Source organism: Haemaphysalis longicornis, unplaced genomic scaffold, assembly GCF_048455015.1.
Source record: "Haemaphysalis longicornis isolate Haplotype H1 unplaced genomic scaffold, Haemaphysalis longicornis Haplotype H1 scaffold_7, whole genome shotgun sequence".
NCBI classification, from domain to species: domain Eukaryota; kingdom Metazoa; phylum Arthropoda; class Arachnida; order Ixodida; family Ixodidae; genus Haemaphysalis; species Haemaphysalis longicornis.
In genome coordinates, this window is record NW_027526422.1 from 69,347,272 (window position 1) to 69,374,068 (window position 26,797).

Here is a 26,797-nt window from a genome sequence, read left to right on the forward strand (position 1 = left end):
ATAACAACCTTTACTCTTGATGGTTCCGAGTCAGAGAAAGGAAAACTGCAATTTCGGTTGCCGAAGCGAAGTTTTAATCCTAAAATCAATGCAATGAAAAAGGAATGACGATTTGCCAAGTAACACCACCTACTTTCTCTTTGGTACAAATCTTCGCCTTACCGTTCTAAGCCATACGGCGATCATAATGCCTCGTTTGTTATGGCGGCTGGTTAAAATGTTTCCGCCAGCAACAACCCTGGGATGCGCATACAATGATCGCAGTGAACAATGCCCCGAAATCTGCCTTCACCTGGCGGCTGCAATTCAAGTGCTCCCCCGTTGTATGGGAGGAAACATGGCATATCTCCGAAAACCTCGTACGAGCATAGAGCGAATAGACGATTCGGTGTGCACCGTCTGCTGCGGGTGAGCACTCAAGAATAAAAGCACTCGCGGGACCATGAGTACAGCGGGGAGGCTGTACGCGGATCAAATTGGGTTCCTTGTTTCGAAGCTATACTATAGATGGCCTATCGGGTATGCCATAATAAAAAGAGCTGCCGATAAATTTAGACAGACTAGGTTTCTTGAGCGGTGGCGCAGTGTTGTCCGTCACGGCAGCTTTTTTTCATTTATATCACACATACAACTGCTGTGGCCAGAATCCCTCCAATGTCCCCTCGCTAAGCAGCGCAACACCACTGACGCCGCCGCAATGGGTTCCAAGTGCGGACAAGTCATGCACTCATCGAAGCTGCTGGCATAGCAAACTTGGACGTGTATATTTTCAAAGGACAGCGGAATCTATATAGGCGTGGTGCGAGGGTACAATTGAGGACGAATTATCTCGTGGTGTCGTCTGATACGAACCTAAGCCAATTGGTAGAATAAAAGGAAATCATTATGCGGCGTAAAATCGCTTATTATAAATTAGATTGCGTCTAAACAGGCACAGGTAGGCGCCAGGCAGGCAAGTCGTACACTTGGCGTAATTTGTAGTAAAACAGGTTATCTCTAATGCGAGCGGCTAAGCCACTGCTTCCAGATTTCCAACGTTGACGAAACTCCCGAGCAATAGTTCCTCGCTGCCTTTCATATTATTGACACTAAGCTTTCACGTTTCACAGCTTTGGGTTGCGTGGGGAAGATACATACATCCGACAAAATTTGATGACATGCCAAAAGCCAGCAAAAATTAGTTTGTAAAACCTACCTTTTTAAGTCTGGCAGGATTGAGAGCTGGCGAAAAGATGGTCCTGGCCTTCTTCCATTCGTCGCCAGACAAGTTGAGAATAGACTTCCGCCACACATCGCTGCCCATTTTTTGAGACTCCTGCAGAGATTAACGTATTGTAGGACGTAGCTAGACATCTTTACTTGCGGAGATAGTTAGATCAACGTGTATCTATCTGAAGTGCACTGCTACAGCAAAAACGAGAAGATTGGGAAAGTTCCATAATACTTCTTACAATCATATCTAGCCTGGCTGACACGAGTTGAAATTAACTTGTCGATGCACATTAGCAGTGAGAAATATAACTCAATATAATTGTCACATGAATTACCCTATTATGAGTTGTGTATTAAAACGCTCCGAACCTAGCTATATCTTGTAGAACTATCTGAGGGCCCGTGGTTAGAAAGATACACCACAGTTTACAGTGTGCGCAAGACAAAGACGGGATTCGAAGAGCCCGAAAAATTAGCGACCATGAGCAGAAGTGATGCGAATTACCAGCAGAAGCCTTGGCCGTTGTGCTGTGAAAACACAATTTATTTAGCGCCTCTACTGCGAGGGATAAAGCGTTTTTTTACTTCAGCATTTTTTCTGGTGTCGGGAGGAAAGGAAGACACTTTTTTCCGAGGGGCTTGGGTGCAGGCCTTAGTTGAGGCATTCAGTCAACCGGGTCCCGTAATGGTGAAGAATGTTTGCGTGTACCTGGTGCACGCGTTCTTGGAGCAAGTAAGCGCCCCTCCCATTTTTAAGTGCAGGTGGCCTGAAAATCCACAATATACTACTGCGATTTTTGTCTTGGACAAGTTGTGCAGTTGGCCAAGGCCTCATGGCGCCACGCAAGATAATCTCTGGCTGATAATTATAATGGTGGCGTGTAGTACTGCTCAAATAGATAAACTTGGGTAGAGCCACCGCTTTATCTCCAAACTTTTTTTAAGACGGGGAAAGCAAGCTAAATAACGACCACAATCCGTGACCACCCTACCGCGCTCTGCAATAATGTACTTAAATCGTGATAAATTGAAATACGAACAATGGTGCGCGCGGTTTTCAGCCCATGCTGCGCCCCCTGACAAGGAACTGTATATGCACAGCAGCCATAAGGTTGGAAAAGCCCTCTCGTAACTTATTCTTACTGCGCAGTCGTAGGCCCTCACTTAGAATGTGGATCATATTGCCGCGAACCATACATTGGGTTTGTTTATTTGTGTTTTGCTTTTACCGCCCGGCTGCGCCGGTCTGTGTTATCTCTGCGCCAAGGGAAGCGCGTGTTCCATTCTTTCTTTCTTTCTTTCTGTTCCTCATGTGTTATCTGTTGTGATAGGGAGAGCCTTCCGATCTAACGTGAACAGCCCAGAATAATCTTCTTGGATCTACTATGTTCTCGATGTGAATCGACGTTTCGAGAACCACGCGCGCCGAAAGATAAAAAGCCTGCAGTGCGGACGCCGGGGCATTCGATTCTGCGACGCTCGCCGACGCACGTACGTCACTTTGTTGACCACTGCTTCGCCGCCTCTGTATTCTTTTCAGTTGTTAGGGGAGCACAAGTTCGCTCCAATAAACTTGTTTCTTTTCCAAACAACTGCTTCGTCCTTGGCTACGTGACATCTGGTGGAGGTGCTGGGTACGCACCCTTCATGCCCACTACAACCTCTGGAAGCCGCCAAGCCAGCCCAACAAGAGCCAGCCTCCGCGTGCAAGATTTACCACCCGAGTTCGGTCTACTACCGGAGAAGACGAAGAAGAAAAACGTCGCAACCAGCACCATGCTCAACCAAGCCAATCCTCCTGTCGTTCTGCAGCAGCCACGGGAACCGCCATCATTCCGAGGAGCCCCCGCAGAAGACCCAGAAGAATGGTTGGAGAGACTGGAGCGCGTCCGGAAATTCAACAGGTGGGACGACACAGAAACGTTCCGGCACGTTTTCTTTTACTTAGAAGATTCGGCTCGCACTTGGTTCGAGAACCACGAGAGCTCCTTGACAAACTGGGCTCAGTTCAAAAGCGAGTTCACTAAGACCTTCACTACCGTCGTGCGGAAAGAAAGAGCCGCCCTTTTGTTGGAAACGCGCACGCAACACCCCAACGAAGGTGTCGTGATCTTCGTTGAGGAGATGAAGCAGCTATTTCGCCGCGCGGACCCCGAAATGACGGAAGAAAAGAAGTTGCGCTTCTTAATGCGCGGAGTGAAGGAGGAACTGTTTGCTGGACTTGTCCGAAATCCGCCCAAAACCGTCGCCGAATTCGTGACCGAAGCCAGCACCATTGAGAAAGCCCTCGAAATGCGTGCTAAGCAGTATGACCGCAACTTTGTTGGCGCGGCCAATGCAAACGACTTTGGCAGCACGCGGATCCCGGCCGACAGCCTACGCGAGACTATCCGCGCAATAGTGAGAGAGGAGCTGCGGAAACTTCTCCCAACGCCGCCGCAGCCCCAAGTCGCTTCCCTCGCCGACGTGATTAGAGAAGAAGTGCAACAAGCGTTGGGAACTTCTACGCCATCCGAGGTACCCCGAGAGCCACAAGCTATGACCTACTCTGCGGCTGTTCGTCGACCCCGCCCTGCCCCAACACGCCGTCAAGAGGCCCCGCCGTACCGCCGCCCACTGTCACCCGCCCGACCCCCGGTAGCCCAAAACCAGACGTCGAGGAAGACGGACGTATGGCGAACTCCCGATAATCGTCCTCTGTGCTACCACTGCGGAGAGGCCGACCACATCTACCGTCGCTGCCCATACAAGAGACTCGGACTGCGTGGTTTCTCCGTCGACGCACCTCGCCCTCTCCCTGGCCAACGACCACGTGAGATCGACGAGTATCTATCTGAAACCAGCCGTGGCCCATCCCGTTTCAACCGCTCGACGCTATCGTTGAGAGTGATCGAAGGTTGCTTCTCGACCGCGGTGTCTCCGTCGCAAGAGGGATTGCGCACTTTAAGCAACGCCAATCTCACGTTTTGGTCACTAATTTCACCGAAGAGTACCAGCATTTAAACAAGGGAACTGCAATTGCGTTCCTCGAAAATACGCAAGAAGCAAGTGACGTGATCGCGGTCGCCGACTTTGAACGCACACCCGATGACACCTTCAAGCTTCCGCAGCCCTTCGACGTAAATCCGGCGCTACAGCAAGAACAACGGAACAAATTATTGGCTTTGCTGCGTCGCTATAGCGAATGTTTTTCGTCGAGCGCAAAACTACGTCAGACCCCTCTAGCGAAGCACCGAATAATAATCGAAGATGGAGCCCGACCTACCCGACAGTCACCGTACCGCGTCTCTTCACACGAACGGGAAGCCATCCGGACTCAAGTCGACGACATGCTCAGCGACGACATTATACAGCCCTCGAAAAGCCCCTGGGCTGCACCCGTCGTACTCGTAAAGAAAAAAGACGGCACATTAAGGTTTTGCGTTGACTACCGGCGACTGAACAAAATCACGAAAAAGGACGTGTACCCCCTCCCCCGAATCGACGACGCCCTCGACCACCTCTGCCACGCGAAGTACTTCTCATCGATGGACTTGAAGACCGGCTACTGGCAAATTGAAGTGGACGAGAGGGACCGAGAGAAGACTGCATTTATAACCCCAGACGGCCTATACGAGTTCAAGGTGATGCCGTTTGGGCTGTGCACAGCACCAGCGACGTTTCAAAGAGTCATGGACACTGTGCTAGCTGGCCTTAAGTGGCACACCTGCCTCGTATACCTCGACGACGTAGTGGTATTCGCCCGGACTTTCGACGAACACCTTGCAAGGTTGGAGTCTGTACTCGAGGCCATTCGTACGTCGGGGTTGACGCTGAAGCCTGAAAAGTGCCGTTTCGCATACGGGGAACTCAAGTTCTTGGGCCACGTCGTCAACGCCGCGGGAGTCCTACCTGACCCGGCAAAAACTTCAGCCATTGCGAACTTCCCAAGGCCGAAAGACAAGAAGGGCGTGCGAAGATTTCTCGGGCTGTGCGCATACTACCGGCGCTTCGTCGCAAACTTCGCACGCATTGCGGAGCCACTCACGCGCTTGACGAAAGATAGCACCCCTTTCAGCTGGGAAAACGACCAAGAAAAAGCATTCTGCGAGCTGCAAAAACGCCTGCAAAGGCCGCCCGTGCTCGCTCATTTCGACGAAAATGCCGAAACGGAAATGCACACGGACGCCAGTGATATAGGCTTGGGTGCCGTCCTTGTCCAAAAGCAAAGCGGCTGCGAAAGGGTAATCGCCTATGCCAGCCGTGGTCTGTCGAAGGAGGAGAAAAACTATTCTGCCTCTGAGAAAGAGTGCCTGGCTATTATATGGGCGATTTCAAAATTTCGCCCATACGTGTATGGAAGGCCATTCAAGGTTGTAACAGACCACCATGCGCTGTGTTGGCTCGCCAATTTGAAGGACCCCTCTGGCCGTCTTGGGCGGTGGAGCTTGCGCCTGCAGGAGTTCGACGTTACAGTCGTTTATAAATCCGGCAGGAAACACTCCGACGCCGACTGCCTGTCCCGCGCCCCCGCCGACCCACCACCACAAGACTCTGATGAAGACAGCGCGTTCTTCGGGATCGTGACGGAGAGCGACCTAGCCGCCCAGCAGCGTGCCGACCCCGACTTACGCGTCATAATCAAGTACCTCGAGGGATGCAACGTTGCCGTTCCTAGGACCTTCAAACGCAGCCTACCAGCATTCAGCCTGAGAAACTCCGTCCTTGTGAAGAAGAATTTCAGCCCCGGAACAAGAGCGAATTACCTTCTCGTCATCCCCGCGGACCTTCGTGACGAAATTTTGGAAGCGTGCCACGACGACCCGTCTTCCGGACATCTGGGCACAGCCCGCACTATTGGAAAAATCAAGGCAAGGTACTACTGGCCCGGCCTTACCTCTGACGTCACCCACTACGTCCGGAGCTGCCGTGACTGCCAGCGACGAAAAACTCCGCCGACAAGACCCTCCGGACTTCTGCAACCGATCGCCGTCCCATCGAGACCATTTCAACAGATTGGAATGGACCTTTTAGGCCCGTTCCCTACGTCACGAGCACAGAACAAGTGGATTGTCGTAGCGACAGACTACATGACGCGCTACGCAGAGACCGCCGCTCTTCCGAGGGGGACTGCACAAGAAGTGGCGAAGTTCTTTATAAGTCAAGTTGTGCTACGACATGGAGCACCGGAAGTCCTAATTACAGACCGCGGAACGGCATTTACTGCGGAGCTGATGCAAGGAGTATTACGCTACAGCAACACGGATCACCGAAGAACGACGGCGTACCACCCCCAAACGAACGGACTAACAGAACGTCTGAACAAGACAATCGCAGATATGCTGTCAATGTACGTTGACGTTGAACATAAGACTTGGGACGAAGTGCTCCCGTATGTCACGTTTGCGTACAACACGGCTATCCAGGAGACGACGCAGCTGACGCCGTTCGAGCTTGTCTACGGTGGAAGGCCGACTACGATGCTCGACGCCATGCTCCCGCACGTAGATGACAACGACCTCAACGCCGACGTCCATGGATATCTTCAACGTGCGGAGGAGGCCCGCCAGCTCGCTCGAGTTCGTATAACAGACCAGCAGCTGGTGGATGCGGGCCGCTACAACCTCCGACGCCGAGACGCCGAGTACCAACCAGGGGATCGTGTGTGGGTTTGGACTCCCATTCGACGACGCGGACTCAGTGAAAAGCTCCTGCGACGGTACTTCGGACCCTACCAGATTCTAAGACGTGTTGGGCAATTAACCTACGAAGTGATCCCCAGTGGTGACTCCGGCACATCACGACGACGCACGCGACCCGAAGTCGTCCACGTGGTTCGCTTAAAACCTTTCTACGGACGATGACAAACTTTTATTTTCATTTGTTCGGACTGTCGCTTATGTTAGCATCGGGTCGATGCACTCTTAGAGGGGGGGTAATGCCGCGAACCATACATTGGGTTTGTTTATTTGTGTTTTGCTTTTACCGCCCGGCTGCGCCGGTCTGTGTTATCTCTGCGCCAAGGGAAGCGCGTGTTCCATTCTTTCTTTCTTTCTTTCTGTTCCTCATGTGTTATCTGTTGTGATAGGGAGAGCCTTCCGATCTAACGTGAACAGCCCAGAATAATCTTCTTGGATCTACTATGTTCTCGATGTGAATCGACGTTTCGAGAACCACGCGCGCCGAAAGATAAAAAGCCTGCAGTGCGGACGCCGGGGCATTCGATTCTGCGACGCTCGCCGACGCACGTACGTCACTTTGTTGACCACTGCTTCGCCGCCTCTGTATTCTTTTCAGTTGTTAGGGGAGCACAAGTTCGCTCCAATAAACTTGTTTCTTTTCCAAACAACTGCTTCGTCCTTGGCTACGTGACAATATACTAAAAAGCACGCCCACCTTTGTTCGTATTTCAATTTATCACGATAGCACACGGTAAGTTCGTGGAACGCACTTCAAGAGCAACAGCCATTTTTAAGCGTTGAGCTTCACACTAAAATAAATTCCTCGAAGCCTGATCCACAGTTAGTTTCCTTTTTACACGTTGTTTGCAGCTGAGCAACTAAATATAAGGTGAACTTCTTTGTCTAAATTCCTCTGCCGTCGGCTCGTCGAGCTTTTTCATCATTCAGAAAACAAAGGTGACCCACCTTTAGGGCCTGCCAATTACATTGAAATGTGTTTGACGTAGAGCCATTTTCAACGACATCATGCCAGCGTGCAGCCGGAAATGACGCTTTAAACAACACTGGGCTTTTTGTTCGCAAGTTAAAAAAGTAGTAATAACGAAATTCCACCGTAATCACCGACACGCTCTTTAAAAAGAAACTCACCCCGTAATTGTGCAAATTTCCCCTCTTCACCCCTACGCTGCATGCATGTTTGCCGTGTCACGCACTTTTAGAAATATAAATGTAAGGACGACAAAGGAGATATTTTGTCCCTTCGTCGTCTCCCTCTCATTTGGATGCCTGTCTTATTTTGCAGAGCCAATTGCATGCTTGTCGGGGATATGAACACATGAGAACTTACCGTTCTGTCAGAGAAGTTTTTGAACTGCGACACCATGATTTCGCGCAGAATTTCCGGGTCTCCGACAACAAGCGTTGGTGCTGTACCTTGGTATGACCTACAAGCGAATGACCCGCCGTTGATTTGTGTTTGTGAAAGAAAGCTTCACTTTGTAAACACTGAAGACCAATGTGTCGCTTTCATGATAACTAGAACAGCTCCCTGCGAAATCGGTGATAGATATCTCGAAGTCTGTATGCCACGTCTTGAAATCCAGATAACCATGCGTTAATGTCTGCTGAGTTAGACTCACTTCTTTTTATTACTAGCAATTCCGTATTAGTTTCATTGTGGGTTTTCGCTTAATTCAAGATTTCTAGTATTGGTCATCATCCTTCGTCTTGACTTCACTGGTCATTTTTAGATATTTATTGTACTGCCTGTAAAGTTATATTAATGGACTGAGCCGACGAAGATTCTATGCTACCGATGATTTCATGACCTAAAGGTAAAACAGTACCATTGCTCCTTTTGGTAGCTTGTAAAACAAATGCCCTCGAGCAGAATGAAAAATGACGGATTTTTGTGCTACCGTGTATTTGTTCAAAAGTGCGAACCTTTTTTGAAGTCCTGCATATGTCCTGCTTCTCCCCCCGTTGGCCTATCTCACCACAAGCATTCCCGTCATTAAGGTAAAGCAAGCGCATGAAAATAATCGGCTCATGATTTTTGCTTTTCTGTGGTCACAGTCTCTGATGTGATGCGCCCTCCCTTGCCGTAAGGAAACGCTGTTACAAGACATCTCTGTTGCCCTGGAAACCGTCTGGGCGGTAAGTGCAGTGGACACCTTGAACGACCACGCCCACTCTCTTAGCAACTACCTCTGTTTTCCTATAACCCTCGGGCACTCTTGCGGGTTTTTGTGAGCAGCTAAGTAGCACCTCCGCCAAAAACCGAATCGATTATCCGCTCTGACAAACAACAGTTCCTTGCAATCTAAAAATACATCAGACTAATCATCTAATAATCTTTCTTCATCATCAACTCATACCCATCTATGCCCTGTGGCAAAATAAACGCTCAAAAAAAGCGATTCGCTTTTCCTTCACTGAAGAAAGCCCGTGACCTTAAAAACAAGACCAATCATTTAGACGTAGAAAATAAAATAAGCAGCTGGCATCTGGAGTTGAGAACACATGTAAGCTAATTACATAGCCTTCATAGAAAAGCCATGTTCATATAATTGTTCATATAATTTTTATCTAATTGCAGGACATTCTTACCATGACCTTGTTTCATTAAATGTCTAACAGTATTCGCAACTAGTAATTACTACTCGTAATTACTACTCGTAATTACTAGTAGATGTTTTACTGGGGCCTTCTGAATGTAATAAAGTAAATGGGCAATGACAAGACGTACTCACCCATAGACCCGGCCGTATATTGCATAGCTGCGACGAATTACTTCGTTCAGTGGCTGCAATAATGTCAGAACAGATTACGTCAACACTATCAAAGCGCGTCGCAGAAGACGCGGAATGAGTCCGTTAACCTATTAGCGTGGGTTATACTCGGGAGCGCTACGCCATAAAAGATATACGCTTTTCCTTCATTTTATGTTCAATGCGCGTGCGGAAACATGTGCCATCATAATCCACCACCACCATCAACGCCAACAATATAAAATAACACTAGCAATTTTTATGTCTAGTTGGGAGTGCCAAAATAAAATATTAAGAGGAAATGTCTGCATAGCGTACGTGCTGACATACATGTTTCGTGCGTGAGGAGGAAACAACATTTTCTGCTCTGTTCGCGGATGATTTTGGGGTTTTAGCCTCTCGTCACTGTATCATAGTTGAGTTGCACGCAAAGAAAATATTCTCGTTTCTAGGTATGTCTTCATTAGGCTGTTCCTATCTAAGCAAAACAACCTAATTAATAGCCTGCCTCCTCCCAGTTTTGATATCCCGAGCCCGTCGAAAATGCCGACCAACCTTGGTGTAAAGATCATAGCAGAAGCGCAGGTACTGCCCGAAACTGAGATGTGCAATGCCCTTGCCGTTCCAGAAGGTGAACGTCTTTCGCAGCCACCTGAATGTAAAAACAAATCAGCTTTCTTACACATGCAAACGCGAACAGATAAACATACACTCAGAATTGGAATGTGCCTTCGTTACGCGCGCAACATTCGGCCGTAAAATTCTGCAGCTTTCACCTTCTAACCTTCGGAACTATTTTGAAGCTCGTACAGTTAGTATAGCCACTGCAAGCAACCTCGCAATAAAACAGTTTTCTTTTTCAGTTTACTTCGGTGTATGCGCTACTGGGAAATAACTTGGCAGCTGTTTTACGGCATATCCATACATGCGTGCGTGAGCGGTACGTATACCGGTGGGTTTCTAAGATGAACGAACGAGTAAATACTACATTAAGTTAAAACCTTAGTCTGTATCACGCTTTCTGTCAGTGTAATAAACGGGGCTTGAACTAGAGCACTGCACGGGCCCGGGCCGGCCCAAAAGCCTGGGCCCGACCCGGCCCACAGGCCGGGCCGGGCCGCCCGAAGTCGATTATCGGCGGGCCAGGGCCGGGCTCGGTCTCGACGCCGTGGGCCCGGGCCGGGCTCGGGCTTGAATTCATAGGCACAGCCGTTAATAGGTCCGACGTGAAGTGTAAGAAAGAGCATCAAAATGAATATTCTTGGTTTATTGTTGCGCGCTTCTTGCTGTTATTTGTACGCATTGTTTTAAAAACGTGTTTTGCTAGGTCTGATGGTCACTATACTGCAATTTTAATGACATTTCTTGCACTAAATCAAGATTTTATATTTTGGTGTATAACATACCAAAGATATGATTACAAGGAATTCCCGAGAGGGGAATGAATTAATTTAGATATCCTGGAGCTTTGCACCTACGTGTATGTACACGTGTGCTTTAGACGTCGCACCAATCAAAATGCGGCTCAAAAAATTTCAGCAATACCAACTTGTGGCCTAGACAACCACGTGAAGTTGCCAAGAGTCTGGAAATCAAAGGTGATAATGTCTCTCGTGCAAGAATACGAGCTATTATTATGCCGATGTGGCGTGAACTGCAGATGGTGAAAGCTAAACTACGTGCACTTTTAAACCCTTATTTGTTGCGTTTCGGTTCATGACGTGCTTGTACAGACTAGATGTTCCGTCTGATCGCCCGGAATATAATAAACAAACTTGCTTCAGCTTCAAAGATCGGGCCTGTTCACACGCGCCGGCCATCCCTAGGCCAAAAAATATATTATCGGGCAGGGCCGGGCCAGGCCTTGAAAGGGCGGGCCCGGACCGGGCTCGGTCCAGAGTCACTTATGAATGCCCGGGCCCGGACAGGGCTCGGGTTAGGTGTTACGGGCCGGGGTTGGGCTCGGGCTTTTCGAAGCGGGCTCAGGCCGGGCTCGGGCCTTTAATCAGGCCCGTGCAGTGCTCTAGCTTGAACACCGCCGATCTTTTAGACTTCATCAGTGTGAACACCCTGTTTCAGTACATTTAGCTCCACTTGCCTGCGGCAGTTTATGCTCTAGAGCTAACTTCCGAATAAAAAAAAAACTTTGCCGAATGAACACAATGTCACATTCCGCTTCGTGCCCCGTCCGTTGCCTGAGGGAAGGGTACCACTGCTCTGCACAGTATTGTTTTTGCATGGTAGTCGTTGCCAATTAGCGGAGGCGGCGCATTACCGCCCCGTTCAAAACACAACCGCCGAGATTTCGCCCCTCCATGTAAAGCGCTGCAACGGCAGACGAGTTACGTCATACGGAGAGATATGAGGGCTCTCACTCTCTCTTCCTGTTTGGCAACAACAACGTGACCTTGGGACGTAGTCTCGCTAGCGCAGCTGTCACGTTTTGCGGGTGAGGGCAGCGGCGCGCGTCTGGGACCAAAATCTGGGCGCCGCCTTCACGAAGGCGTGGGAGTCGGCGCGTTCTCAGCTTCGAAGCGCGACTCATTCCAAGCTCGAAAACAGCTACAGACACAATGGGAAGCCGCTTAAAGATCGTGTGCGCGGCGCATATATATCCTTCATTTTAACCTGGCCTTCTTCCGAAAATCGCCGAATCGGGAACCACTCTGCATGGGGTGGATGAAGTTTTCTTTTCAAAGCAATACACTTTCACAGCAAACTTGATAGTACTTTTTTTACCAAGCAGCAATTCATGAAGCTGTGCGCTTAATTTGCTTATAGATAAATAGATAAAAAAAATTAGAAGTCGTCCCACTAAGCCGAATGCGAATGGTAGCGGTCGAGTGGGTAGAGCGGAGCTGTTGTTTTACTTGTTATTTTCTTCGTAACTTTCTTTTTATTACATTCATTTCGATACTCTTCAGCACGACCAGCGCGACACTGCTCATTGATATCGGTCCAGTACTCGGCCGGTCGATTCTCCGAAACTATTAGGAGGCGGCAAAGCGGATAGAAGCGGCATTCTTCACAAAGACTAAAATCAGGCCCACGCAAGCCGGAACCCGGCTATATATGCTCTGTATATACTCGAAGGCTGTTCCTTGTTCCCGTGACTTTTTTTTTTGTCAGTATCAGTTCAGCCCACATTATCTATTCCATTTATGTCGCCCGTCTTTCAGCAATAAGATTCGTAGGATTTGTTGGGGATAAACAACATTTCTGGGTTGAGGGTTTTTTTTTTTTTTTTTAGCGAATACTTTCTTGTTGGGACGGACGGCATCCTGTCAAAAAACAAATGCATTTCCCTGTAGACCGGTTAGTGGACCGACAAGCTCTAAGGTCTCTGGACACACGGCGCGTGTGTGAAACCGGGTTGCCATTGTTGTGTCAAAATGGTCACTTTAAAAGGACGAAAGTTAAAGGAACGCTTATAAATCAGACAATGCACGCATGGATCATGAAGGAGTACGATAATATACCTTTATCCCATAAGAAATGTATCGGCATGCATTCAGATCGTTCGTAGAAGATGCGTTTACTTGGTGCGCGAAAAATCGTCGCATGGGTTCGTTTTTCGTTTGCGATTTGGGTCTTTGAATGCTTGACGATCGATTGCACGCACATCCAACGAGGGTTGGACGCACTTTTGGCGCAGTTTTGACATCAGAAAACGTTCGCGCTGCTCTCAATTTTCTTTAGGAAGGGATGGAACTGAAAACTAATGGGAACTTGAGTCGACCCCATGGCTTCTTCGCATACTACTCAGAGTTCACCTACGGAAAGATGGTGAAATTTTTTTTTGTTTTTAAAAAATGAAGGAAGCTCACTCTAACGCGTAAGACTCGAAGGTAGCGAAGCTGTACGTAACCTTCACGACCATCACGAAGGGTTAAGTCCACGATTTCATTCAATTTTCTTCTTCTTGGCTGCCGCAGCGACCTATAAGTGCGAGTTTGCTTCGTTTTTTGGGAGTGATAACCATTGGACATCACTTTAGAGGGGCGTACGCTATGAGGTGTTTTTCTCGTTCCGAGCAAGTGTTGCCACGATTACAGGGAATGCTAGAGTTTTTTTTTTTTTTTTTGACAATCTTGACCAGTCTCCCTAAGCATAACTGGTTATGCTTGGCTTCACAAACGTGCGCAGGGGACGCTGGGAGGTCGTCACCATGCACGCACACACGAGCGCTAGGCATTTTCTTGGTATGTTCAACTGAGGACAGGGAAAATTACGATTTGCTAAACAGCTAAATTGGTTAACTATTCCCACAGGTACAAGGATGACGTTAATGTAGATGAGCCGTTGCAGCAAGCCAAAGGGGCAACTGGGATCTGACCGGTGAAAGTTTGGGGGAACGTTGGTTGCAAGCTATGCAAGGTGTAATATAGATTACAAGATTATGGCGACATCTTTTAACGTTTCCGTCCTCCTTTGAGTCAAATTTGCGATGCTGAAAGACGACTTGCCGTTTATTTCTCAAGGAGCTCTTGGCTCTACGATTAATTGTATCACGCGGTGGGGTTATCACTGCAGCATAAGTGTAGGCGCGTCTAGACATCGGGGGACAATGAGCGATTGAGTGCCGATGGCGGTCCTTTATCTTGCGAAAAAACGGCGCTACAAACGCGACGTGGGAAGGGAACAACGTACACTGCGCTGAAATATGTCGGTACCACCGATTTTTTTACGATGTTGCTTTATGCACCAACTAACCCGATTTAGTTCCCTTGATAAATGCACTAATTGCGAAAAAAAAAAGCACAGCCGTAAAAGTCAAATAGCTGATTCAACGCCCTGGGGCTATGAAGAACGCCGTAGTGGAGGGTTCCGGATTAATTTCGACCACCTGGGTATCCTGACGTGCCGCAAAATGTCGACACAGGCGCGTATTCCGCTTTTCCAGCAGAAAAGCAGTCACCGTGGCCGGGATAGAACCCGCGTCCTTGGGCTCAGCAGCAGAATGCCCTAGCCCCGAATCCACCGCGGTGGGTAAAATAGCTACTAAGCGTTCTATTCGAAAATTCGCTGACGAAACTGAAACAGTTTTAAGCCCAAGAATGTTCAGTTGTCTCTCGTGAAAAGCCGAAATAGAGCCCTATTTTGATGGTTATAATCTCCTGCGAAAAAACTCGAGCTGCGAATTTGCACGGAGGCTCCAGGTCCATGTAGAGTTTCATCTTGGCGCACATTATCTGCAGAAGAAACCGCTATACAAATTATCCACACGGTTCCGTCCGGCAATGAATGGATCACACAAAATTAGCGGTCATAAACTTTGCATCCATGGCATTACGCACAAAAACAAAATGGCTACTCTAACCGCTGCAATTTGTAGGTCTGCAGAAGTGCGCGTTAAGTCATGGAGGAAGAGCCAGGAGTTCGGGGAGGGTCAGAGGGAACTTATCCGGGCCAAGCAATGCGCTCGTACGGCCGAATACGAAAAGCACAATTGGTGCTCTTCGACCCATGGTTGCGATGACTCTGCTGTCCAGTATTTTTGATCACAGGATACACCAATGGTGATAGCTAAGCCACCATAGCTAAGAGGACTGCTTTGCATGCGAACCACGCTCAGCTTTCTAACTCATGCGCAAACGTCGCTCTTTGAGCGCGCTGTTGACGAAGTTTCGTACATTTTGTTCTATCGGTGGTTAAACATCCGATGGTTTAGTGCTTCTGTGAAGCCCCCGTATGCCAACCAATATCTATTTGGAGCCCGTGGCGTCCCGCCGCATCCGCCAGAAGCGCGTATCGGCGACAAGAGCGAGCCTCCAAAAGTAATGGCGGTGCTTACAAGCGCATGCGCAGATCGATGTCGTAGAAAAGGTCCATTCAAAAGGGGAGAACAGTTATTGTTTAGAAGTAAAAAAAACTGAACTAGTTTGGAAAGTGCGTCACATAAGACAAACTAACCGCCCGCTGTGGCTCAGCGGTGCCGGCTACGGCATTGTGCTACTAAGCCCGAGGACGTGGGTTCAATCCCGGCCGTGGTGGCTGATTGTAAAATGGAAGAAAAAGGCGAAATACGCCCGTGTGTCGACATTTCAGCGCATGTTGAAGAGCCCCGGGTAGTCAAAATGCGTCTAGAGCCCTCCTCTACGGCGAGCCTCATAGCACCTGCGTTGCTTTGTCGCACTGTTTTTTATACCCTCCAAATTTGACAAACTTAGAAAACAGACACTAAGACGTTGTTCTTAACAGTTCCATCGCAATTAGGCGGCGAATACGAACCAACATCGTCCCAGAAAGATTTCCGAGAGACCTCATTGTATTAATCATCATGTTCGCTTGTGAGAAGAAGCTCGACACTAGAAACTGCGCCTTAATGCTGTATAGAGAGAAATAACAACAATAATGGTGTTCAATGACTTGTTATTTTTTAAATTAAATCGTTGAAAAATTCTGTTTGTCTTCTTAAAAATCGCTTATTTTTACACACTATTTATTGCTCTACGCGCAGAGCTGACGTACACCCGCCCAATTTTTTACCAATATCACGGCCGCGTCGACCATTCGGTCGAAGATTCGTTTGGCAAAGCTGATTACTCTGTTTTCAGTTGGCGCAACGTGCCTGGTCTTGAAGAAAAATTTCGAGTATGGCAGGCAGTGTGATAAGCGAATAACAAAAATCGGGGGCGGCCCTCTGCTCTTGGAACAGCCTAGCACACGACGGCAGCAGCGGCCTTTGCTTAGTGCGCATGCGGCTACTCTCACCGAGTTTTCCTTATCACACCATGACGCGGCGCTTATCGACCGAACGTTCGACGCTCCCGTGATATTGGTAAAAAAATTGGGCGGGTGTACACGCTCCTCCGCGTCTCAAGGCAGTAAAATATTTTGGATAAAAGTAAATATGCGCCAACGCGTATTATCCTAGTTAAACGAAACGCTCAAGTCTGGGGTCGTCTCAGCCTTTTTGTCCACCATTAACACAACCTCTAGACATGAAATAACGCAGCATTTCTCAATTTTATGTATTGTATAGACAGAAACGTGCGTGAGAAATAGCTTCAAGTTATCATCGATAGCAAAGATCAGTAGCACATGAAACCCCTTTTCTGATGGAGGCAAAAGCAAAAATGCCCGTGTGTTCGAGATTTCGGCGCACGTTAAAGATACCCAGGTGGACAAAATCAATCCGGAGCCCTCCCCTACGGCGCGCCTCATCCCCTGCGTTGCGTCGGCGCGTTAAACCCTACAATCAATCAATCAATCAATCAATCAATCAATCAATCAATCAATCAATCAATCAATCAATCAATCAATCAATCAATCAATCAATCAATCAATCAATCAATCAATCAATCAAAGTACATGAAAACCAATATAGCTCGTTGTTCATTACAGAAAAACTATATCGTCATTCCGGTTATGTGACTTCAGCCATGACGGGAGCACCTTCAGGTTTCATCGCTAATAATACGGCAAAATAATAACGGCAGCGTACTTACCACACAAGCAGAGATGCTACGAGCACCAGTAGCGCGAAGAACACTTCGTTCATCTTTTCGGTAGAGTGGTTTACACCAGTACTTTTTCGCGGGTCCGTTGGAGCTCTTAATCCGGGATGTCGTAATATCACGTGTGCGACACAAATACAGTTGTTGTCATTACCGCCTTTCGCTTCAGTGTTGGGCTGCACAGACGCCTTAGAGCAGCACCGAGATCGGGGCGAGGCAGGACCGGGGACCCACGCAATAGCCACTACCCGGCGTGAGGCGCTTGACAGGGGAATCTGCCAACGCCCGCGCCCCCCTCGCCCCCAAATCGACGTCTGCGCGCGGTGCGCGGCCTTGAAGAAAAGCGGTCCCTTGTACGCCGCTCCCTCTTGCCTCCAATAAAAAACAACGACGAGACGGCCGCCTACGGGGGCGGCGGCGGGAAGAGGAGACGAGAGGCAGGCCCAGATAAAAGTGTTTATACGCAGTCCCACACGTTGAACCCACTGAAGTTCCCATCGCAGTCACAACAAATTCCGAAGCGTGCGCCCTGCCTGCCATGTGTCCACGAACCGGGCTTTTAATCAGCCAAGGTTATACGCTTGGCGCCAGCCATTGCAGTAATCAGCAGTTTTAGCACGGAAGGCGTACTAATTGTTGGGGGGAGTAGAAGTTGGACATCCGCGTGTACAGTAAAGGAAGCGGCGAGTACTGTAGGAAGGGGTACTACTTAAACCCACGCAAAAAAGTAAACATTGCAGGGAAGGAAACGTATATACGAAACTTTTGATAGTTTACACTCTGGTGAATGCTTTGGAATGAGACGATTTTCGTTAGTTAGCAGAAGTAAACCTTACTGACTAGTGTAGCCGGCATAATTTATGTACCCGCGTGAATTTCATGCGGTGAAGGTGGTTCCGTTGTGGGCTTATTTTTGGAAAATTTCGCTCTACGGTGTCTGGAAGATGGGATGCGAGTGTGCCTCTTATGGGTAATGGCACGGGCGTTCGAAAGATGGGTGGGCGCAAGAGAAGAGGTACCAGCCTCTGCCCCCTACGCTCTTCCGTAGATCAGAGAGCCGAGGGTGGGAAGAACTTAAGTTTCATGGCTAACATTGGTGGAGCGGCTAGTTGATGGTTTGCTGTGTTTACTTGAAATTACACAGAATTATTACTTTCAACTCGGCTACCATTTTTCAACGGGCAGGACTTCGTTTTCCCCTTGTCCACCCCTGTATACTCCATGTAGAGTGTCGTCCACTTTGAGGAACTTTTTGCGGACGTCCATGGATGTAGACACGAGGTATAGAGGTGTCTGGTACGATATATGCCCCATTTCTGTGAAACGCAGTCCTACGACCCGAGCAGCTCGAATGAAGTACACCCTCTAAGACTCTGGAATGCAGGACGCGCAGCTGTCAGAGTCTCCGGAATGCGTGTTTTCCAAGTCTAGCAAACCTGTGCATGCTTGCAAGGCGCCGCCTAGAGTTTTCCAGCTGCGCGGTGGTCGGTCTTGTTCATGACACAGTTCAACGCTCAGCCTGTGGTTGCCCGCCGCAAAGGTCTGTCAGCGGCGATCATCAGCCCGTCTAAACAACCGCACTTAAGCTCTTTGCCTCTGTATATATCTTATCGCGTGAACCCTAGCGCCCACGTGGGATAAAATGGTCTCACTATAGATTGTAAAGTTTGCAAAACGAGCGAATTTCAAGGAAACGAGATTGAAAGCAGGGGTGAAGCCTGCCACTGCCCCCGCCCCTTCTTGTTTTGAAAAAGCTGTGGCAGTTTATTTGTTGCACGGAGATGTAATAGAAAGACACATTGGCATTTGCGTCAACTTATATACGATTTGTTGGGCCTAAATAGACGTGTATGCACTGTCTGCATATTTCTCTGCGTACATCCACAGATGTCTTTTCAACGAGAAAACAGTCATAAGCTTAGACATTGCCCCTTGAATTTCTTTGTCTACATATTAACTCAACCCTGCGCGGGTAAGCACTAATAAACCAGCCAGCATGTGACACAGAATGTGTCACAGAATGTGTTGATCAATATTAGCGAAGGTAGGCATATGGCTGGAGTGTATGATACCTTTCCATACCTGATGGCAGTACTGGCTTAAACACTCATTGGCAATTTAAAGTGAAGCAGTGTGCGTGATTTGAAACCATCATCATTGTTCATGTCTTTTTGTCTGGTAGTCTAAACTGGCTTTATTTAGGCTTGAATAAGGATACACGCGAAAGTTCGTGGGGTTGAGCTTGTGAGGAATAAAGAATAAGATCGTAATGCGCTGAGGTCATATGGTCTTTTTGTAAGTATATTAGTTCGGATTTGTCGCTTAAATGTGATGACACTGATCCACATAACAGTATACTGTGTATTTTATGTGACTCTCTTTTCTAATTGGGCCCACTTCCTTCGATTTCTCTGACATGTATCTTTCTTCCCTTTTTTCTATTGAACCACACGTCTTATTTACCGCTCATCTTACTTTGAGCTTCTGCTTACCTTCAAAACAGCAACAGGTAAAAACTGAGGCCTCATTTGGGATTGATGGACAACGCCCATGCAACAAATTTCGGACCATTGCATTTATGTCCAAAACCTAAATGTCCTTCAAAAGGCTTAGCCTCCTGTTAGTATCGTGCATTCTTTTGAAATCGTTACGTTATCAGGAAAGCGTGGGATACGAGGTCTAGAACGCGTTTATGCGTTGCGTTTATTAACCCGTGCGTCGACTTTGTGTGTAGCTCCAATGCGCCGATTTCATTCGTCGATTTTGTAGATGTAATTCCCACATAAACACGTAGTTTACCAGAGAGAGTGTTATAGCTATAGTTACTATCTTTGGTGCTGACTTATCCTAAAGAAAGTCACTTCATGCCGAATGAGCCTACTATGAGTTGAGACTCTACTCGCCCGTTAAGAAAAAGTAGCAACTGCACAAGCAGATGCTTAGCTCGTTACGGTTCCCTCAATCGGACTTTGAGCCAGTAGAAGTTTACAAGGATGGTAATAGAGGGCTATATCTGGCATGAGCCTAGGAAATCCCATGTGGCTGCGAGTAACAATCGTATAGATCCTTTAAAATGAATTTCCCGACGTCACTTTTTCCTAGATCTTCCGAGGACGCGCTATCTGTCCTGAACAGGAAGACATTCAACCGAACTCTATCTCTACCCCTTGTTTCACCTCGCGTTAGTGAGAAGCGGGGTACATGGCGTTGTTCCTCTCGCCAGATGGGGTTGTTATTCCTCCCACCACGCGGTTAATATTGGTGCCGCTAAAGAGCCGCAAAGCAGTAGCGGTCCCAAGAGGGGGGGGGGGGGGCGAAGGGGGCAATCGCCCCTCCCCCCCCATCCCCCCCTCTCCCCCAAAGAGGTCCTCAGCTTCTTATTTATTCAAGCATCCCACTTGTGCGAAGTCGCAAACGTGTTGCTACCATCAGAAATGCGGGCTCGAGCCAGCCGTTGTACCACCTAAGGGGGGCCGAAAACCACTGTGCCACTAAGTGATTTGTGCGTAGGCGGGTTACGCGCACACGCCGGCATGGTTATTACCGCCTCCGCAGAACTGGTGCAAGGAGGAGAGCGGTTCTTTATTCACCCCCACCCCCTCCCCCCCAAAATCCCCCCCCCCAAAATCCCCCGCCCCCCCCAAAAAGAAAAAAACAATCTCTAGGACCGCTACCGCCGCTAAGGTGGCGTTACTGCTACTGCCTTTTACCACAGGCAACCAGGCAAGTGAACGCTTCCTCAGTCCGTCACTCTTCCTCACCTGAGTGATAAGCAGGGTCCCAGCATTGTCCTGCCGGAGAGGAGGGTTGTGGTTACTCCTCACAAAAGAATAGGTATGGCGTTATCGAGAAAGGGGATCACCATCGTGATGGTTAGCTTTGCTGTACAACCATTTGACCAGAGATAGGCGTATGCCTTTTTGCAGTATCCGCTGCGCCTTGTAGGGTTCCTTGACCCTAACGAGTGGAGCTCTTAGCGAGAAAACCGCGCAGTTTTTCTGGGAATTTATTTGAGATGAAGTGAACTGATTGTTGTTTGTGGAGAAAGGGAAGGGCTGGGACCAGCTGTACCAGTACTTATATGTTATCTTACAGTGCAGCCGCGAATAGTATACGCTCCGATGTCATCGTGACTGCGTCGGCAACAACGAGGAGGCAGCGGCGCGTGCCCAATACCTTCGCAATCGTTACAAAGACGGCGAGTGTAGCTTGAGCAACATGGGCAAATCACCGTTTATCTGGTAATGCCGGGGTGTGCAAATGGGAAATCGCCCCAGTCGCGTGCACCGCGACATAGTTTGTCTCCACACACTTGTCTGAACATACGCCACTGCCGTCACATTCACGAAAGTTCCTTCTTCTGGGCAGTATATAGACAGTCCAGTAGGATCATCGTAAAATAGAGTGGTAGTAAAAATATATTTTTGGACGGTTGTCCATCTTTGCCGGCGATCCAGACTTCTATTACAGGCCATTAGCGCTGCTCGTAGGGGTCTCAGTGACAGCCCTTGAGCGGCACGTATCGAAATTATCTGTGGGTTACTCCGGCTGGCTTCCCTCTGTACCTCAGCTGTTTTCCCTTTCACAGCTACTATTTCTTTTTTATGCGTTGTCGATTAATATTTATGTGTGGAAGTGACAGTTCTCGCAAACAGCGGGTGATATATGAGGGTAAAAATATTTCTAACGTGACTGCAGTGCGCCACAATCTGTCTTGCCCGCGCCACGTGTGTGTCAGACTTGCGTAGCACAGCTGGAGTTTGCATTCTGTTACACCGATTGCGATTCCTCGATTCAAGCTTTCCAAGAATGACTCTACTCGAATGACATTGACGAAGCAGTGCACATGGCATAACTAAGCGTAGCCCTCGTACATCACGACGCAACGGTGGTGCTTACTGAAACCCTCGTCGTTCAGTTATCGCGACAGAGAAGCTCTGTTTGTGATTGTTAATGTGAGAAGGTTTACGGACGTTCAAGTAAAACCCCGATTTAATGAGGAAAGCGGGATTATAGTCTGTGAAGAACACTTGGTAGGTTTGCGCTGAGACGAGCGGCAACGAACATTCACAGTCTGCGGCTGAGAGCTTCTCGTCGGCAGATGCACACAGAGCTGCAGTGGCCTCAAAGCTGTAGCAGAACCACTTTTCCTGCGGTTTCTTCCTCCGTTTCGCTGCTGCAGGTGCATGCAAACTGGTGGTCCCAAAGAAGACGCAGTTCATGACCGTGCCGCTGCGCGGTCTGTGGTTAGTTCAAGCCAAAAGAAAGGAAGTAACCGCGCAAAATGTGGAGGTGCCCTTGAAATTTGTTGATATTTTATTTTTCTCCGCGTTTTGACGCAGGAATTTCAAAGCGTTCTAGCTACGCTCTAACATTACAATGGGATTTACGTGTATTTGTGTCTGACGACTTGTGCCGCCTGCAAATTGACATGAGTTGAACGTGCGCTATTCTTTCTGAGGCTCCATGAGGTTCCTTCTAAACACGTATAAGCTTTTCTATTTTTTCCAACCCCCACACGTCTATGTATTCCGTTAATTAATTCCTTCACTTTTGTTGCTTTTATAAGGCGTTAGCCAGTTATTTTAACTGGGTGTGCGCATATTTAATGAAGCAGAGCGTTGTACTACGCGTTACCTTCCAGAGTGGCTCATAGAAAAAAAAAACACAACTTCTCTCAGATAAACAGCTTCTTCAATGTGCACGTTCATGGTCGCTGCGACTGTGGCGACATTAGATCTTCAAGGTGTTTTCTGGGCTAGTTTTGAGATACACAAACCGTAAATGCAGTTTATTTTCGGTGTCTGTGTCGGAGAACCCGCACTGTTCATGTACAGAATAGCATGTGTAGCTAGAACTACTTGCGTATCGATAATAAACATAGCTATTTCCATGAAATCACCAAAGTCATTAGTTGGTGTCATATTTGCGGCTTTAAAGAATGCTTTTGAAGATAATGACCGGAAAAAGTTGGGAGCTATAAGTTTTTCCAACTTCGCGAACAAAACTTATCCTTCAAACTTTCGTAAAATTGACGTTAGCCCAACATCCCTTCAATTTTGCCAAGCCTCTGCAGTTGTGCAATATTAGCCATTAGAGCGTTGTTGAACTACAGCAGCATTTATGAGGTAAGGGACTCTTTCTTCGGTGAAGTGCTGTCAAGTGGAACCGCACGAAGAATCACCGGGCCATCGATGACGGGAATGATTTGGCATGGCTTGTACTTCAATGAAACCTGCGGGAAAAAAAAATTAATATCGTACCTCAATCCCACATTCCTGCAGATTCGGTATACATGGCATTTGTGGCGCCCATAATGGCAATTAGGAGCTCAGGATACCTGAAATCTGGAAACATTTTCAGTTGATTTATGTTGTTTATCCATTTTACGAATCCATTGCATAATCTGAATGCCGTTGTCCTTTCCTTTTTGTGGTGACAAATGCTGGTTTCTCGCTATTCGGTCTAACTTTATGTAACCTTTCGGCTTAACCAGGACATACAGTTTTAGCCCATTCAGTAAACCATCTCCGGTAAGGAGCCTGGTACATTCTCGGTGTACCACTTCCTGCGCGACACCAAGTTCCGCCGGTCTACAACCGTGTACTGTAACGGGCTTCTCCACTCGACTACAACACTGCAATGACCTCCGTCTCGGTGATCATGAGAGAAAAAAGAAGCGCAGTAAGGGCAATGGTCGGACAAGTATTCTGTACGACGTGTAAACACACTGGGACGGAACCAATTATTTGTAGGATTATGATCTATACAAATGTTGTTCCATTGTTTCGGTTGCGCTGCTTATGTAATGGGTGGCTCTTCCCTTGCCTGACCACTGGAAGTAACTTGACCCCTGGATTTAGCCACTACTGCACCAACACGTCAGGGGGAGGGGGGGATGGTTGTAGTGACGAACTGCTACCACAAGGGAGTAATTGCGCGTCCGTAATTTGCACACAATGGCCCCTCGATACAATATGCCTCTGAGCTGATTTTCCCTTGCGCTACCAGTATGAGTCTGGCTCTAAGGTTGTGTTCACGGAATGTGTTCTCTTCAATCCCTCCCCCGCTCCTTCCCCTTGTCAGCTTTATGCTCCTCTTCACTCCCTACGAGAACGTGTTATTTTTTGTACGGTGTACTTTGAATGAGTGTGTCGCGAAAACAAAAGGGAGTGCATGTGTAATTTCTGACAGACACTAAATATACCCACCATCGTCTCGGGGCAGGGCTCAAGCCGGACTCGGCTGAGAAAACCTGCCAGGGTTGTCTTGACCTGCAGAAGTCCAAGTCGCATGCCTACGCAGTTCCGTGGACCGGCGCCAAACGGAATGTACGTGAAGGGTTTCACGCTGTCCTTGTTCTCCGGCAGAAATCTGTGGAGCACCGAGTGAAAGCTACGGGTCACTAATCGGTATCTCGGTACCATGAGATCTCTCGACCTCTCGAAGAAATATTCCATCTTAAACAAAAATCTTCTCAACGGATAGTATTGATTTTCATTGCCAAAACTCTTTCAAAGCCGGCCTACATAACAGAAGAAAAGTTTTGGATTTGGACACTTATAAATATAGTATTTGCACATCTTCCCTGGATCATGACGTGGACGAACAAATCGACATTATTGAATGCTTGCTCACTGCGAGAAAAATGATTTTGCCGAAAGCTATGTAGGCAAAAGGACGAAACAACTGAACGTTTGCCTGATGTTCCGCGGTGAAATCCTAATCCGCAACGCTAAAAAAGCATCCCTTCTTCCAGATAACTCCCGAATACAATTTGGCGGTTGTCTAGCCTGAAATCACCTCACCATTATCCCGGTCCTCTTATTTAATAATAATAACAAAGTAACAAAGTAATAATAATAACAAAGTAAACGTTTTTTGAAACGTACGATCTTCTATATACTTATTGAAGTCTTGTAAGTATTCGCAGAAACGAGGACTAAACAATGGCATTACTTTCACAACGCCAACGTACGTGTGGCACCTGGTTGAAAAAAAGATGAAGGAATTACCATACCTGAATATACCTCTTTATCACGCGGCTACATGGCGTGGAATTAACTAGCTTTGTTTATTGAATTATCTGTGACACTGTTCGGCGTAATCTGGCAATAAGCAAGAATAATAATAACAATATTAAAAAAGAGGAAGATGAAGAAGGAGAATATCAGTCGTTTATTTATAGGTTGTAGTGGGGGCTAACAGCGGCTTCCAAATGCAAGTTTATATCAGCTTGATGAGTCCATAAAAATATTCTGAAAACACAAAATTTGTCCTTGTCATGTAGTGACGTTAACGCTGTAAATGTATGTTCATTTCCTCGTGTATATTCGTAATTCCACAGTGATGCAATTCATTATTCGCATTGTCACACCCTGAAAAGACAACATCGGCCTCAACCGCCCGTTCCGTTGTGACGAACAGTGACAACGATTTTGCTGCAGTATATGACATGGTCAATGCAGATCACTGCCCAGCCGTTCTATACATGCAATATCTATGAAAACTCTCTCAAGCAGAAAAATAACGGAAGTTATAGAAATTGTTACCGCGATTCTGTACAAAATTTTCAAAGTAGGATTTCAATATTAAATATAACAATGATATTCAAATTGAATGGGCCAACAACGTGAGTACTCTGACATCCGTTGCGGCCGAAAGCACTGCCGAAATATGATGGAAGTATCATTCACCTATACATATACGCTGGGAAAGCCAAGAAGCGAGATATGTTTCTTGTCGTTAGTGAAAAAAACATTGGCCGAATGTGTTTTACATAAATGCGTTAGGTGTTCCGGGAAATAGTCCCCTGTCTACAAATCTCTTCACCTTGCCCGCTCGTATTACCAGAAATGCAAGCAACATCAACTTCATCAACCAGTTAGTCAGCACATCTTGTCTGAATGGCTTATTCAATTTCATTGCACCGATTTTTGGAGTAGAATACCTATAGGAATAAAAACGACCGGAACGTTTGACATTTGTATTCGGGGTAATATTTTATTAAAATTCAAATACATACAAAAGCGATTCCTTCATTACCCTATGCAATGCTTTGAGGAGAAAACTTATGTTACCTGATTGTCCCTCTGCACGTTTATTTGTTGTTCAGTAGTGCAAATGGAGTCGAACCTTTTTCAGGTATGGTCCGAAAAGCTTTCCACACGTGTGAGTATAAATGTTTAATAACGGTACTAAAACAAGAGTAGCTCTACCAACCTCTAGCACATTCCGCTGCACCGAGTTATTGCAGCATTACCTCAAATATACAAAAATAGCCAATTCAAACAAATAAAGAGGGTGTTTAGTGTATACCTCTCCGGGTTGAACTTCTCTGGCTCGGGAAAAAATTCGGGATCACGGTGCATGGCCGCAATAGGAATATCCACGCACATTCCCGGCTTGAAGTGGATGCCAGATATTGTCGTCTCCTCCGTGCAAAGCCGCAAGAGTCTGCATCAAGCAAGATTGTAAAGTACGAAAGAAGAAATCAACTATCCGGTTGAAAGGACCGCGTGGGGGGAACGCGAAGCTCTCCAAAAACAAGACCTGCACCAAACGACCCAACCCACAAGCTATTGAGAGTATGAAGCAAGACATGTGCGCTCTTATTACATGTTTACTTCGGCATGGTTCACTGCACTGAAATTGTGCTCTCTAGTGCTGTACAGATTCGGGCATTCCATGACTG

At 47.5% G+C, this 26,797-nt stretch overlaps 2 protein-coding genes across 4 annotated transcripts in view; both read right to left on the reverse strand.

Moving 5' to 3' along the window:
• Nucleotides 1–17,445, reverse strand: part of LOC144145862 (cytochrome P450 3A41-like) — a 36,042-nt gene extending 18,597 nt beyond the window's left edge. The window contains exons 1-5 of one of the 2 annotated variants that reach the window (XM_077677670.1): nucleotides 17,095–17,445; nucleotides 10,199–10,295; nucleotides 9,626–9,678; nucleotides 8,221–8,317; nucleotides 1,196–1,315 (exon numbers count right to left, since the gene is read on the reverse strand). In XM_077677670.1, the coding sequence (XP_077533796.1) occupies nucleotides 1,196–1,315; nucleotides 8,221–8,317; nucleotides 9,626–9,678; nucleotides 10,199–10,295; nucleotides 17,095–17,147 (420 nt within the window). In that variant the 5' untranslated portion in view covers nucleotides 17,148–17,445. The remainder of the gene's footprint in view (nucleotides 1–1,195; nucleotides 1,316–8,220; nucleotides 8,318–9,625; nucleotides 9,679–10,198; nucleotides 10,296–17,094) is intronic. The other variant, XM_077677669.1, reaches the window with a different exon arrangement.
• A 4,670-nt stretch (nucleotides 17,446–22,115) lies between these two features.
• LOC144145863 (cytochrome P450 3A41-like) overlaps nucleotides 22,116–26,797 on the reverse strand; it is a 47,780-nt gene continuing 43,098 nt past the window's right edge. For both annotated transcript variants that reach the window (XM_077677671.1, XM_077677672.1), the window contains 3 exons: nucleotides 26,422–26,559; nucleotides 24,315–24,477; nucleotides 22,116–23,338 (listed from right to left, as the gene is read on the reverse strand). In XM_077677671.1, the coding sequence (XP_077533797.1) occupies nucleotides 23,225–23,338; nucleotides 24,315–24,477; nucleotides 26,422–26,559 (415 nt within the window). In that variant the 3' untranslated portion in view covers nucleotides 22,116–23,224. The remainder of the gene's footprint in view (nucleotides 23,339–24,314; nucleotides 24,478–26,421; nucleotides 26,560–26,797) is intronic.